General features: G+C 37.4%; 1 protein-coding gene across 5 annotated transcripts in view; it reads right to left on the bottom strand.

The window, feature by feature from the left end:
- Positions 1-326: 326 nt before the first annotated feature.
- upf2 (UPF2 regulator of nonsense mediated mRNA decay) overlaps positions 327-15,116 on the bottom strand; it is a 30,583-nt gene continuing 15,793 nt past the window's right edge. For 2 of the 5 annotated variants that reach the window (XM_066705042.1, XM_066705043.1), the window contains exons 17-23: positions 10,730-10,872; positions 7,955-8,065; positions 7,424-7,522; positions 6,994-7,161; positions 4,272-4,413; positions 3,528-3,648; positions 327-1,673 (exon numbers count right to left, since the gene is read on the bottom strand). In XM_066705042.1, coding sequence (XP_066561139.1) covers positions 1,664-1,673; positions 3,528-3,648; positions 4,272-4,413; positions 6,994-7,161; positions 7,424-7,522; positions 7,955-8,065; positions 10,730-10,872 — 794 coding nt within the window. In that variant the 3' untranslated portion in view covers positions 327-1,663. Of the gene's footprint in view, positions 1,674-2,400; positions 2,449-3,527; positions 3,649-4,271; positions 4,414-6,993; positions 7,162-7,423; positions 7,523-7,954; positions 8,066-10,729; positions 10,873-15,116 lie in introns of all 5 variants that reach the window. The other 3 variants (XM_066705045.1, XM_066705047.1, XM_066705046.1) reach the window with 3 other exon arrangements.

Raw genomic sequence — 15,116 nt, 5'->3', positions numbered from 1 at the left:
CCTTGTTTTGTTATTTTTGTGCATTCATGTGCGAGAGGGTGGCAGGAAGAAAGGAAATGAGCTGTTTTGGATCTATAATTATGTGAAGCAAAGCAGACACACCCAGCAGGGCAAGAATGCACCTCTTCAAGAAGCAGAACAGAGCTGCACAACACAGAATAGCACATCTTTTTAAATACATTCAACGTCAATTTGAAGAAAGCAACCCCAAAATAAATCATAATTTTAAGATGCATAGGGGGAGGGTATGGAGATGTAAGGTGTCAGAAATTAAGAAATAGTTCATTGTGATTTAAATAAATAAAACCATGTTCAATAACTATGAAGCCATTTACATAAAAGTATTTATTTCTGATTTGTGGAATTCATAAAGACAAGAATAACTGACATCTTAAGAGTTTACTGCAATATTGGCAAGATACATTTGTTTTCCTTTTACAGCTGGTGACTAAGGCCATGCAGTTCTTGAAAAAAACATCAATTATTCTACAAGCAAACAGGCCGAGAACAAAACAAACCAAACAAAAAAAAACTTACAATCTTGAAGATGCATCATTTACAGAATTACTCAATTCGTTTTTTTTTTTTAATTTAAATTTTATTTTAAATGAACTACAGCACAGCAAACAAATCACATTCATAGCAATTGACTAATGCAGTGCCAAACTTGTTTTTCCATAACTTTGCAAGAAGAAAGCAAAAACAAAAAAGTAAAACGTCCTGTTATAAAAAATGAAAAAATAAAAACATTCTGCTCATTCCTGGTGACGGTGACTAAAAGCAGGTCAGTCAAGTCTTTCTGCCCTGACCTCGTTTCTCATGGCTTTCCTTCCACAACAATCCGGTCACATGGGGATAATGCTGTGACTTCACAGCTTTACACTCCAGCTGTAGGTGTAATGACTTGTTGTAAAAGCTCAACCAAGACTGCTGCTCTACATCGTCGCCCTTGGCAGCTTTTCTCGCACGAATCAGCTCTTCTACGCTCCTCGGGCAGCTGGAGTCTCTCTGCCCCACAGGAATGCCCCCCTGGTGTTGGACCGCTCTCCCCTCCTGTATAACCGGTGCGTTCAGTCCCTCTGCGGCTGCTCAGCCCCGTCCTGACCGTCCACCCCTCTATCATAGATATGTTTCATCATTCATTTTTTAAATTGTTTTTCAAGGAATTAACCTTAGCCCAAGAATGCTTCTGCAAAAGACTTAGGAGAAAAAACAAAACCAAAAAAAAAAAAAAAAGGACCCCATTTCCATTCAAACGTTTGCTGTTGTTTTTTGTTTGACTCCCAAAATGATCCCTCTTCTGAAAACGTGTGTATATATATCTATATGCGTAGATATATATACACTCTCTCATTTTCTACTCAGCTGCTCAGGTATAATTTGGCCATCTCAGAAATGCGCTCGTTCTCGTGATAAAGATCAACACCCAAAAGGGCCGCTGCTGCGGACGACGTGTCGAATGGTTTTGGATGTCACTTTATTCTGCTGCTGTTCTGGCAGGCGAGGCTGCCCAAGGTCCCAGCTGGGTCGAGGGGGTGCTCCGTGCCGCTCTCTGCAGCCATGGTGAGATGTGTCTGCTCCTCTCTTTCAACGGATTGAGGGCTCCTTTACCCACATTATTACAGACAGAGTGGGCAAACTGAACCACCCCTAACTGCTTCGATCAGCGTCTCCTGGGTGGAAAAAAAAAGCAAAGCATATATACATGTGTGTGTTTGAGTATCACGTGATTTCACTGCCTTTCTTCACTTTTCTTTTAAATCTGGGTAAAGTCGCCTCTTGATTCAGGAGTTTCTAATGTGGTCACTGAATTAAAAGTGTGCTAGTGTTTTATGGTTTTATATAAATTGTAGGTAAATTAAAATAAAGATTAGGCTTTCTACAAAGTTTTTACCAGAGTGTCACTGGGTTCAATTTTGTTTCACCCAAGAACCATGTTCACAAAATTGAGAAATAATAGATTAGGAAATGTAAATCATTTCAGAGACAGCCCTCAAAAATACTGTTTATGATCAATTGGCACTTTTCATGTTTTCAGGTGAAGAGCTTCTGAGAAATTCACTTTATGTTTTTACAGTTTATTTAAAAATATATTTAAAAAAAAATAAAAATAAAAAATGCTGCAGCCTGCATGCATAAACTATACATTTCTGAAAAGGTTTTAAATGTAATAAAACTAATACAACATCTTAAAATGTATGTGTATACTTAAATTGGCAAAAACAAAAAACGTATACAATAATATATAAACAATTTCTAAACATAAAAACAAACATACAGAATAATAAAAAATCTGTGCTACACATTTAACCACAGCCTTATATCTAACCACAATGTGTGTGTGTAAATTTATTATCAAAACTGCAGGAGCACCTGTTTGTCATACACATACCACCATACCTTTGAATGGCACAAAAGACCCCCTTAAATGACTAGGATCGTCAGTGTCTAAAAAGTAGAGAATTGCACAACTGATCTTGCTGGTTTCATTTGCATGAGGTTAAAACGCACGAAAAAGTTTGAATCATTAGTGTTGTTTTAAAATGTATATACAATAAAAATAAATAAAATAATAAAGAGTCTGGTTAAGTTAACAAAAAAACAAGCTAAAAATTCAAATCACTGTGCATTAAGAAGTCCATGTATTCTCTGAACAGAAAAGCATTTTACAGGAAAAAATAAATAAAAAGGGAGCGGGGGGATCTGAAAGCCTTCATGATTATAACTTCACTATTAAAAAAACCTGATTTCAGTCACTGATAACAGCTCAATTAAATATAAAATTAAAATAGAAATGTCAATAAAACTGACAAAAGCAACTTGGGGAAAATATTGTTTTTTGAGAACAGAACATTTTTCTGATAATATTTTCACCATTTATAATTCGTAACTAGTACAATCTACAAAACACACCTGTGCACGAGAGCATAAGACTACATATTCAAAATCAAGAGATTTGTATTTCCACTTTAATTAAGGGATTGCCTGAGAATGTTACAAAATCCTAGTAACAAATAATATACACATATATAGAGTGAAAAATAAATGCATTTTAAATCAACAGTGGCTATATTTTACTGGCATTTTAATACTGATTTCTGGTTTCTGGCAAAATAAGTGGTTGTACTTAAGAAAATGCTGGTGTACTGCATTTATTTTAAACTTAGGAGCACATAGGAGCCGTGTATATATGAATGTGTGCACATAATTTCTACTCAACAGTACTTTCTACTTAACACTGCCTTCAGGGTGCGATTAAAGCTTTCTGCACAGAGGAATATCATCTCTCAGTGATAGGATTTCCGTGTCGATGGAACAGGTTGTGTGTGTTTTGCTTTAAAACCTCTGCATGTGGAATTAGTAAAATTAAGTCTTTCAACTACAGATTAATAGTAATTAAAAAAAAAGACTGTCACCATGTAAGGCGACAGCTGACTAGGCACATTAAAAGTCTGAATGAAATTGCATCACCAGCTGCAAGTGTTTTATTAAACCTGTACTATAGTTCACTGAGGGACACGACTCACCTCCCCCCGGTCTTGAAGATGAGGTCAGCATTGGGTGCTCCTTTAGGATGCTGGTACCGGGGCCTCCTCTCTCGGTTGGTGTTGGCAGGGGCTGGGCGCTGAGCCAGGGACTGCAGCATCTCTGCAAGGCAACACATACATACCCTGAACAACTGCGCAAAAAATCATACGAGTCCTGGTCTTCAGAGCAGAATTCTGTTATCATCGGCCAAAACCACAGAACTGATTGTGCCATACATTTTGTTTACTGAAATGTCTTCTCAGTGTACCTCGCACTTTCTCCTGTATATCACACTACTTTATTATCTTTTCTTGTCAGCATTATATATTATACACTGCCCCCACTCTCTTAACCTTGGGATCCCATATAGCTGTGCAGCACATCTGGATCCAATTGCTCAAGTTACGCAGATGCAACCAGGAAAGGCTTTCCGTTTCTCCGAAGGCAGAATCCACCACCTGACACAACACATCACAATGCCTCCCAGCCCACTGAAGTCAGAGCAGTCTTGTCACATAATGAAAATATGAATTAGATAAACAAATACAGAAGCCGCTCCCTATATAAAAACATCAGGAACTCTGTGGAAATAGATCTATCAATATTCGCAAAACTGCTATGATACAGACAGCGTGAAGAACTGGTGCCTCCACGCACCAATAAACACGATGCCCTGAAGTGACTCACTGGCCCTTGACAACCTGCACTGCGCTTGGGCACCAGAAGGAAAGCGTGGCACTCACCCTGATAGTCCTCCTGCTCCTGGCGTTCATTGATGTCAAGAGTGAGCTTCTTCATGCGCATCCGCTCCTCCTGCTCCGCCTGCTGCTGGTTGAAGTGATTGGCCGCCAGGTGTGACGAGAGAGGGACATTAAGGATCTTGAACTAAAGAAAAAAAAGAAAAAAAAAAAGAAAGAAATTGACACAACTGAAATAAAGCACTGCGCTCTTGCTGGAGTGAAGGCATTAACAGTTGTCTATACCAACAACGAGCGACATCACTTCCAAGGATCACATATTTGAACATAAAAATAAATACAATCACTGCACAAGTATTGCAATCATCTGAATATTTTCTAATGTCCAAAATCAAACAGAAACAAAGTGTATATGATATATTCTCAGAGAGAGGGGAGCTATCATCCATTGTGAGTACCAATACCAGCACAGATTACAGCAATAGTACAGCAGTCAGACAGGCTACTGCATTAGCCTATTGATAAACCTCACTAATGCAGTAGACCATCTGAATGTTGCACTACCCTGTATAACTGCAGTTCAAGGACTTGTTTAAGGACTGATTTTGACTAATCACTCTGGATAAAGACTAACTGAGGGAAGGTTCAAGAACGACATGTGAGAAGACAACCATTTTTTGGAGAAATGAGCGCACTGTACATTTCCACCCTTAGTAGAGCAATTATGTTGTATTACAATTCAATAACTTAAATGCTCAATCAGCTAAAATCTGACCTGTTATTTGAAAGGGTATAATGCACTAAAATATTATCAGGATATGGACTATTTGAGCCTGGAGGACAAACAGTTATCTACTAGAGTCATAATTATGCTCTTCTGGGACAATTATGAGGTTTCAACCCTTATTTTTCCACCATGCTGTTTGCCAGGGAAAAGCTGGTTTAAGATGGATGGCAGAGGTTTCAACTTTATTTATCTAGGTAAAACACTAAATACAGAAACAGACCTGGAGCGGCAAAAATCTGACAGACCAGTTCAAATACACGGAAACAATCTTTAAATGGTAATCACTATGAAACACACATTGCATTTCCATACCAATTGGAAAATGTAAAAGGATACCAAAAAAAAAGTGCAATAACTGAGCTGTGAGCACAGAGCCCTCACTCCACTATGGGAATTGAACCAGAAACTCTCCTCCCTGTATGGCAACATGAAAAACACCTTTCAGAACAAGGCACGGTTTGACTCTGAAAACCACAAATTCCACCCGAGAATATTTTCTTGCAATCCAATATGCTGTAATAGAAATCAAGATGTCTGCACTTAAAGTCAATATTATTACAAGTGGTGTGCACAGAGCTGGTACTGTACAAGAACAAAACAAACCAAAATAAGTGTGCACAAGCCACGCTTGTTAAAAATCAGTTAGGGATACACCCAAAAGAAGAAACAAAACAGAAATTAACCAGGATTATAAATGCCCACAATTACAGGCTGCTACAGAGATTTATTTTATTCAAAAAAAATAAAAAAAGGTTTATTTTAGCTAATGTATAATTTTATTTGATATACCTATCATTTGTCTTTATACAATTGTGTTCAATAAACATTTTGTACAACTAAGGCCTCTAAATGCCAATCATGTAACTCCTCATAACAAAACTCACACTGATCATCATTTCAAAAGCTTCCACTAAATACTGTCAACTCATGACCGTCCAAAACAATTCATATTATTATTTTTTATTTTCAAAACTAGATCAAGACGTGAAGTCATCTCACATGCTGCCTACCAGAATATTTACACAACAAACTGATCAACTGTGGGATAACTTAACTTTAACATCACAATGACACACAAAGAAAGAAGAACCACAACAACAACCAGTGATGAAACTGACACAATAGCCCTCTCAAATGTGACCACTCTCATAGAAAGGTTAATAACACTGAACTGCCAAAACTGAGAAAATGCATTTTTCATCCAAATAATCTGTTCAGTTTCATCCCTTTCTATTATTCAATAAGGTGTGCAGCTGAGCCCTTCATTTCAGCCTGGTGATGATAATCTTCTGGTAGGCTGGATGGAGCAGCAGTGTTTGACAGTGTCCAAAGCAGAAAGCTCCTACATACTTCTGTAGCCCAAAAACCAACAGTTACATCACTTCTGTAATCACACTGCAAATAAACAATGTTAACTGCAAGGAGGACAAGGTGAGCTCAGCATACCTCTGTATTACTCACACCAAAAACAAAGCCCTCATATGAATTTTTTTTATAAATGCCCCTTGAGGTCAAAAAACCGTAAATTGTAAGTTCTGTATAATTTAACAGCATAGTTTAAAAATAAACATATTGTATCCCTTTGGAAAATTTCAGTTGTTCTGTAAAGCAGGTAAAAATTTACAAACGTCAACAAAAAAACATGCTAGGGGTTTACAGGCAACAGGGAAGAATTCCGTTTGTGTTCAAAGGCATTTTATTTTATATTTATTTTTATATTTTTGATGGAAGACGTCATAACCAGCATGACACTCACTGCTGTGTGAAACAGGAAAAGCTACTGAAACAAACCGCCTATTTTGCTGCAGATCTACCATTTGCCTTTTTTGATTGTATGTTTTTTGATTGTCACTCCGTCTAATTCCACTGATAACCTGACATAACCACAAAGACTGTGTGACTGACAGCAGGAGAGATCACAGCTTCAGTACCTAGTTATGTTTCCTGCAGAGAAAATAGCAACAGGAAAGGAGTGTGTACCTGCTGCTTGTTCCCCTTCCTGGTTAACATGACAAACTGCATGGTATCAGCCATCTCTCCTTCTGCTTCCATGACTGCGGGTGGAGGCCCTTTCTTCAGCTGACTCTTGAGCTGCAGGGGAATGGCAACGTCCAGCTGGTGGACTTTCACCGATTCCCCACTACGCTGCTAGAGGAAAAATTAAATATAACATTGAGAAGAATCTCAAGTGTAAGGAGTACACATTAAAACCAACAATCAATCAAACAAATGCAAAAAACTAAATACATCCAAGCTGTAGGGATTTCCATTATTGCTTCACGCTTAGTTTAAACCTTCTTGCAGAAGAATCCCCAGTGGTGGAGTTGTATGACACAAAGTATTGATCTCCAAGACAAACATCCATTGATGCTTTACTATCAATACTTGGTTAAATAAAGGGATTTAATACCTGAAGATTCTCTAGCATCATCTTATCCAAAGCCTGAATAAACTCCTCGTCCTCCACACAGGCAACGTGTTTGATACCTCCACCTTTGATTGTAACTTCCTGCAAGATTAAAGAAAGAGTGTAAGTATCAGTTACCATAGGCAAAAATGGGAAACACACACACACACACACTACAATCTAACAATAAAAAATAATAATAAAATGATGTCCACAGTAATAAATGGTTGAATGAAGAGGTACATAATGTAGCTCTAAAACTAACTATATAAAATGAGGTTTATAATCACGTTCCAAAATAAAAGATTGCTAAAATGCTTTCATCACCTCATATGAATGTGTAGGCTGTGCCAGACCAGTTCCAGACAGTGTGGCATGACTGACTGACAGCATCATAGTTTAAATAACAGCTAACACAGATTACAGACAAAACTGACAACAAATGTGGTAACTGTGACAGGAATGCGTGTATCAATGGAGAAAATGAGGCGCAGGTGGACCTCGCTGTGAGCAACAACCCCAGTGCGCTCTCACCGCGTTCTCTTCATCCGTCTCGTTCTCCTTGTTGGAGTCAGTCAGATAGTCTGTGTTCTCCTCCTCCTCCTCTTCCTCCTCCCTCTCATCCTCCTCATTTTCCGAGCCCTCCTGAAACACAGTGCACTCGGTTTTTATTTCGGCACAACCTCATTTTGCAGAGAAAATAAAATATAATGCCATTTGGACCCTTCAACCTCACTGCTTTTCAAACTACTATAGTATCAGTTGCCACAGTAAGATTGCCACTCTCAGTTCAGGGTCTGGGCATCACATTTGCAATAAAAGAGTGCAGTTATTTTCAATACATCAGTCTAGTCTCTCTTTTCAAATTTTGTCCCTTTCTTGAACCGTTTGCCTTAAACATTTGTACATTTAAACAGTCCACACACCACAGAACTCTGTTCATCAATAATACATTTTTTGGGAGTTTAAACAGTTCACAGGAGCTGTAATTCCACAACATTAAAAAAACAGACAAGACTTGTTGCTTGAACAATTATGGTTGCGAATTCCAAAGCTGATACCCATCTACCACCTGTCAACATCTGACCCATTAGATTGTGGAGTTTTATTTAATCTTGCCTGCTATGCAGTTTGACAGCTCTCACACCTAGACACCCCTATTCAAATTCAAGTGAAAAACACAACAAAACACTAAATTGATTACAGATACTTCTTATCTATTAATCCTCAGTTTCTGTATCTATTTATAGCTGACATCACTCGCATAGGAACACAAAGATTAACAAAGCCATATTGTTGGTTTATTTCCTGTATGTACTAAAGACATGAAATCAGTTGATCAGAGAGGAAAAAAACTAAAAAACAACAATGGAAGAAATTCCCATTTTATAACTAATACTAAGTTAAATGTATTATTAAATTACAATTTTGATTAATGACCATGAAAAGCGATGAGATGCTAATCATTTCAGATCTGTGTGATACCTCCTAGCAATACAAAAAAAAAAAAAAATGATATATATATATATATATATATATATATACACACTCACCTAAAGGATAATTAGGAACACCATACTAATACTGTGTTTGACCCCCTTTCGCCTTCAGAACTGCCTTAATTCTACGTGGCATTGATTCCACAAGGTGCTGAAAGCATTCTTTAGAAATGTTGGCCCATATTGATAGGATAGCATCTTGCAGTTGATGGAGATTTGTGGGATGCACATCCAGGGCACGAAGCTCCCGTTCCCCCACATCCCAAAGATGCTCTATTGGGTTAAGATCTGGTGACTGTGGGGGCCAGTTTAGTACAGTGAACTCATTGTCATGTTCAAGAAACCAATTTGAAATGATTGGACCTTTGTGACATGGTGCATTATCCTGCTGGAAGTAGCCATCAGACGATGGGTACATGGTGGTCATAAAGGGATGGACATGGTCAGAAACAATGCTCAGGTAGGCCGTGGCATTTAAACGATGCCTAATTGGCACTAAGGGGCCTAAAGTGTGCCAAGAAAACATCCCCCACACCATTACACCACCACCACCAGCCTGCACAGTGGTAACAAGGCATGATGGATCCATGTTCTCATTCTGTTTACGCCAAATTCTGACTCTACCATCTGAATGTCTCAACAGAAATCGAGACTCATCAGACCAGGCAACATTTTTCCAGTCTTCAACTGTCCAATTTTGGTGAGCTTGTGCAAATTGTAGCCTCTTTTTCCTATTTGTAGTGGAGATGAGTGGTACCCGGTGGGGTCTTCTGCTGTTGTAGCCCATCCGCCTCAAGGTTGTACGTGTTGTGGCTTCACAAATGCTTTGCTGCATACCTCGGTTGTAACGAGTGCTTATTTCAGTCAAAGTTGCTCTTCTATCAGCTTGAATCAGTCGGCCCATTCTCCTCTGACCTCTAGCATCAACAAGGCATTTTCGCCCACAGGACTGCCGCATACTGGATGTTTTTCCCTTTTCACACCATTCTTTGTAAACCCTAGAAATGGTTGTGCGTGAAAATCCCAGTAACTGAGCAGATTGTGAAATACTCAGACCGGCCCGTCTGGCACCAACAACCATGCCATGCTCAAAATTGCTTAAATCACCTTTCTTTCCCATTCAGACATTCAGTTTGGAGTTCAGGAGATTGTCTTGACCAGGACCACACCCCTAAATGCATTGAAGCAACTGCCATGTGATTGGTTGGTTAGATAATTGCATTAATGAGAAATTGAACAGGTGTCCCTAATAATCCTTTAGGTGAGTGTATATACATATAAACACACACACACATACATTTTCCCAGCATCCATTGCCTGTCAATTTTCCTTTGCTAAATTAAGCAAATGCTATACACCAAAATAAACAGTAGTTCTGAGAGAACTGAACTAATTGCCTGTATGAATCGGAAACAATGCAGACTGCCTCATTAAATCTCTCTGACAGCCACAGCTGCAGTTAAATATAATCACACAGGCTGAAAATAATTTAATAAACAAGACCACAAAAAAGAGAAAGTGTAAAATATCACTTAATTATCATCATGTAGGCCTATATATTTATCACCAGCATCAGCCTATATTGATCCATTGCTGAATAAAGACCCTTGCCAAGATCTACAGATTCTTCTTCCCTTCCACAATCTCCAGATGTGTTTTGTGAATGGCTTTTTAGTTCTTGTTTTTCTGGCATTATTGATATATCCATTGGAATGAGCTATAACTCAAAACATAGTGAGCGCATCACAAAAAAAACCTTGAAACACTACAACACAGAAAGCTCTAGCGAGGTATAAAGACATCGTCTTACTTCCTCCTCGGGCTCATTCATTTCGCTCTCATTCCCAGACTGCTCCTCCGTCTCAGCCCCTCCTTCTTCTTCGTCATCGTCATCTTCCTCTTCCAAACCCTCTCCTTCTCCAATGCTGCTCGAGTCCTTGTCATTAGCCAGACCTACAGAAACAAGAGGCAAAATTAAAATAAATTCAACTGACTCATCTTGGTCCTCACATCACAGGGATACTGAAACAATATTATTGGTATTATATAGGGAAATACACCTATATAATTGGCAGGAATCCTCTTGAAACACACCACTGGGGTCGATAATCAACAGATTGAGACAAAAATGGATCTCCAAAACCAGTGGACAAAGCTTTCATTTACCTTGGAGATCAGTAGTGTATTAAAATAGGTTTTAAAAGCCAGATTATGTAATAAAAAATGTGAGAACTGAAATGCTTAAAGTAATCCATTCTTAATCTTGCAATAGGCATTAACCTTAAAGGTTAAAGTAAAATAAAATAACTTCCTACATTAATAAATGGTATTGTAAAAATGTATGACTTCATAAACCACATAGCTTATCTACACATACAAGTGTATCCAGATTTAATTGTGGGTTGTTTCAGCAGTCAGTTGCAAAATATTTTTACAAAAGCATGAAAAGACAAGGAGTGGAGGAGAACAGAAGGACTAGCTGACTATTTACCGAAATTGAATTCTTAAGAGAATAGAAATATTTGCAAAGTAAACAACTACAGTTCATTCCATGTTATGTGCTGCTATGAACATCCAATTGTGTTTGATCAGATTATCAAGAGCTCTTTATTTCAGTTTAAGATTTGTTTTGTAACGGCAATAAAAATAAAATAAAAAATCCTGGCATTCCATTCATTTCAATGCTAAAAAATAAAATAAAAACACAGCATTTTGTACATAACATCTCTATAATAATGAATACTAATGCAAGGTATTAAGTATCCAGTAAATTATCTGTAACCACTGTGGCATCATTAAAAATTAAAACCAATTACAAATAACAGAACTGATGCCAACTAGCAGCGAGAGAGACAAGGCGTTTATGAAGATGGATCATTTGGTTTACTAGTGCCCAGATAAAATGATTTGTTTGCCTAAAATGTGGAACCTGTGATATATACAGATATACATCAATGATTGAAATAAGTGTAGTGACAGAAATCTGCTGTGTAGAGACAACAGAGGACAGTTTAATCCTGGGAAAACCATGGCAAGAAATATAGAAGTGAACTTTGGCAACTATAAATAGGTGAAAATTCCTCAAATTAAGCAGATTATCCATTCAGATATTTAAGGCTGATCTGTGATTTAAACAATTTCAGGCATTTAGTTTCTTTCTGAGGACTTAACAAAACATAACAGAAATAAAACCAATTTCCATAAAGGGCAAGGAAGATGGTCAATTCTAATTCTTATTTCCTACATTCTTCTCTGAAAGATATACTGTTTTCCTTTAAGAAAAGATGAAGTAAAGAAAGCTTTTTTTAACAATGACGTTAATGGATATTTCCAAAGTATCCAAAACCAAAAGACAATAACCAATAGTGTTAAAGCCACATTACACATATCTAAAATGTGATCTCAACTAGCAGATGTGCTTCCTGCTGAATCAGAATAAAAAGGTACAGTTGGCCTCCCTATGAACAATGAGACAAGTGTTTCAAGCCTGTAGCTATCTCACAAACCTGACACACAGGGCATGACTCAAATAGGGTTAGGTTACCAATCTGTTTCACATTCCTGTGTAACACCTTCCACATTTCTTCAGAATCAATTGTCAAATGTCAGGACAAAATAGCATGTTATCTGCTCTCCATTGCCACTGTATAATGCTCTCATATTGAACGTTACACTAGAGACTGGAATGTTCTTCTCTGTCTCAGCAGCTCCACGATTATTTCACATGAAACTTATCAACTGAAAAATCTACATTAATATGTTCATAATTGCTGAAGGGTGGGGGGGGGGCGGCTTCTTCATAAACAACCAGCACCCAGCGCAGTAATCAAGATGATTTAAGATAAGATGATTTATTTTATTTATTTTTTTCTTTCTCAAAGGCTAACTTATTTTTTAAGTTTATTATTTTCCTAGTAGTTAAATGTTAGCCATCATTGCTTGTGAACTTGGGTATTCTTCACTACTCTTCCTAGACAGCCGCTAGTACTTTAGCTTGGCACACAACCCCGAGGCTCGTGTCCGAGCCCGAATGCCGTCCCCAGAGTCGGGACAGGCACCGGCTACACAACGAATGTCTCAGAAATTCCAGCATTATTTCATAGTGGAGTTGTTGCATTTATTTCCTGACTTGTAGGCTATTTTTAGGATGTTAAAACTTTTGCACACTAAGTTCTCTTGTACAAATTCACCTCAAGTACCTCAGTTACATGTTTTTCAAGTTTTTTTTTTTTTTTTTAACCCACACACAAGACACCTTGGGCCTAATTTTCCAAAAGCTGGTACAGGATATATAAAATGAGTCAGGGCAGTCTGTATGTTTTGTAGAGTTACTATAACATACTAACTACTAGTTAACCTATATATTTGCAGCTTTTGAAAAGCAGTACCCTAATTAGTTAGTCCCCACAGAAATCTACAGAATTTTTTCTGTCAGTGATTAAGATCAGAAAAAATGCATGTTCATGTAATGAAATGAACAATTAAAAAGCATGAACGGAGACAATGATGGCTTCTTAAACATTTACACAATTTCCATGTCTCAAAATGAACATGCAACATTACATATATTTTGTGAACATAATGTTTGTAAATGCCGGCATAACTTTAAGATCATTTTCATTGGACTGAGACATAAGGCTTTACTCATCTACACAGCGATGCTTGGAATCTGTAATACTTAGTATGCACATAACAGTCTGTGCTAACTTAGACTAGGAAGCAATCCGTTTCCATTTGTTAACATGTTAACGTTAGGTAGCTGTGTGCGTGCATGTTATCTACCTTTTCTCTCTCTTCAGAAACCACCGTTTCATGCAAAGTTGTCGTCAAGGTCCTCTGGCGTTTTAAAATTAATTCATGTTGGGAGGAACAAGCGCTCCAGGACTTAAGATTTGAGATAATCAATTCCTTGTGTGGTCAAGGGCTTTGTTACAGACAGTACAATATAACTTGCCGCTATCCTCGTGAAGATCTGTGTACTCCTGCATTCTCCTCTAATGCTATTTGGTTTAAAAATCTCTAAATTTTAAACCTGTCTCTATGGGTAACCGACCATTTTGGCAAAGTTAAGTTTAAGTTTTCTGTGCCTCATATGACATTAATAGCAGATCAAACAATACAAAAATACACGATGGAGATCGTTGTTAAAAATGAATGAAATGCAAAATAGGAGCTACTTACTTTATGTAATGTTATTGACAACTAGTTGTTATAAGACACAAGTCTATCATTCAAAAAGTGGATTATTCTGTGGAATTCTACACGAGGAAGAGATCATGGAATCACGGATTTCTGGAGGGAATACCCAATGTATAAATGCAGAAATTTCCTTCAGCCTAATAAGAAAGTGTTATGCAAACTTAAACATTTGATATACCACTATCTGAAGGAAAAAAAAAAAAGTTTTCAATTTGACCTAATTTAGCAGTATGGAAAAACTCACGCTTATGCAAAATGTAAAACAGGTAACAGGAAGGATTAATCATGCCAGACTATCAAGATAAAAGATAAACGCCTTCATTAAAAATTATTAAAGGAAGCCTTGGATGCTTTTCTCTCTCAACTTCAGAAATCTACAGGAACACAGTGTTAGGCCTGTGTGTGTATAATTACCAAATTATATTGAAAACAAAACACCTTCATAGAGAAGACCAATATAAGGGACACTGAGAAACCGAGAACTCATTTGAACTAATTTGAAAAATGTGAAGCTTGTCCAGGAATGCAGTTCTGCAGTCATGAGGAATGAAGAGCAACCGGTGCCCCACCTCCCCTCCCTCATCGCCAAAACAGAAATCTCCACCTCTGTGCGATGCTAAACACGAGCAGATGCAACGCACGGGTATCATGAATCGCCCTTTGTTTTTAAAGGCAGGCTTTACCTGGGTGCACTGAACAGTGATTATAATACACAAAAAAACACTCACAGAAGTTGTTTTTCAGCATAATCAGAGCTCCTTCACATTTTAGTTTTTTATTGAAAGTTAATTCAGAATGTATATATATATTATTAATAATTATTATTATTATTTATTTTTTTGAGAAAGATTTTGAATTTGGAATAAATTAAAAATCCCTTCCATATGTTTTTAGGACACACAAGTCAGTACTTCATTGTGTGTTTGACAACTAGTTTAAATTAATAAAGCCGTATACATTGATTTAAATTGTTTTAATCTACTTAATAAATAAACCAA

Source organism: Amia ocellicauda, chromosome 5 (genome assembly GCF_036373705.1).
Source record: "Amia ocellicauda isolate fAmiCal2 chromosome 5, fAmiCal2.hap1, whole genome shotgun sequence".
Lineage (NCBI taxonomy): Eukaryota > Metazoa > Chordata > Actinopteri > Amiiformes > Amiidae > Amia > Amia ocellicauda.
Note: the sequence above shows the minus strand (reverse complement) of the source record. Positions and strands in the feature narration are given on the sequence as shown.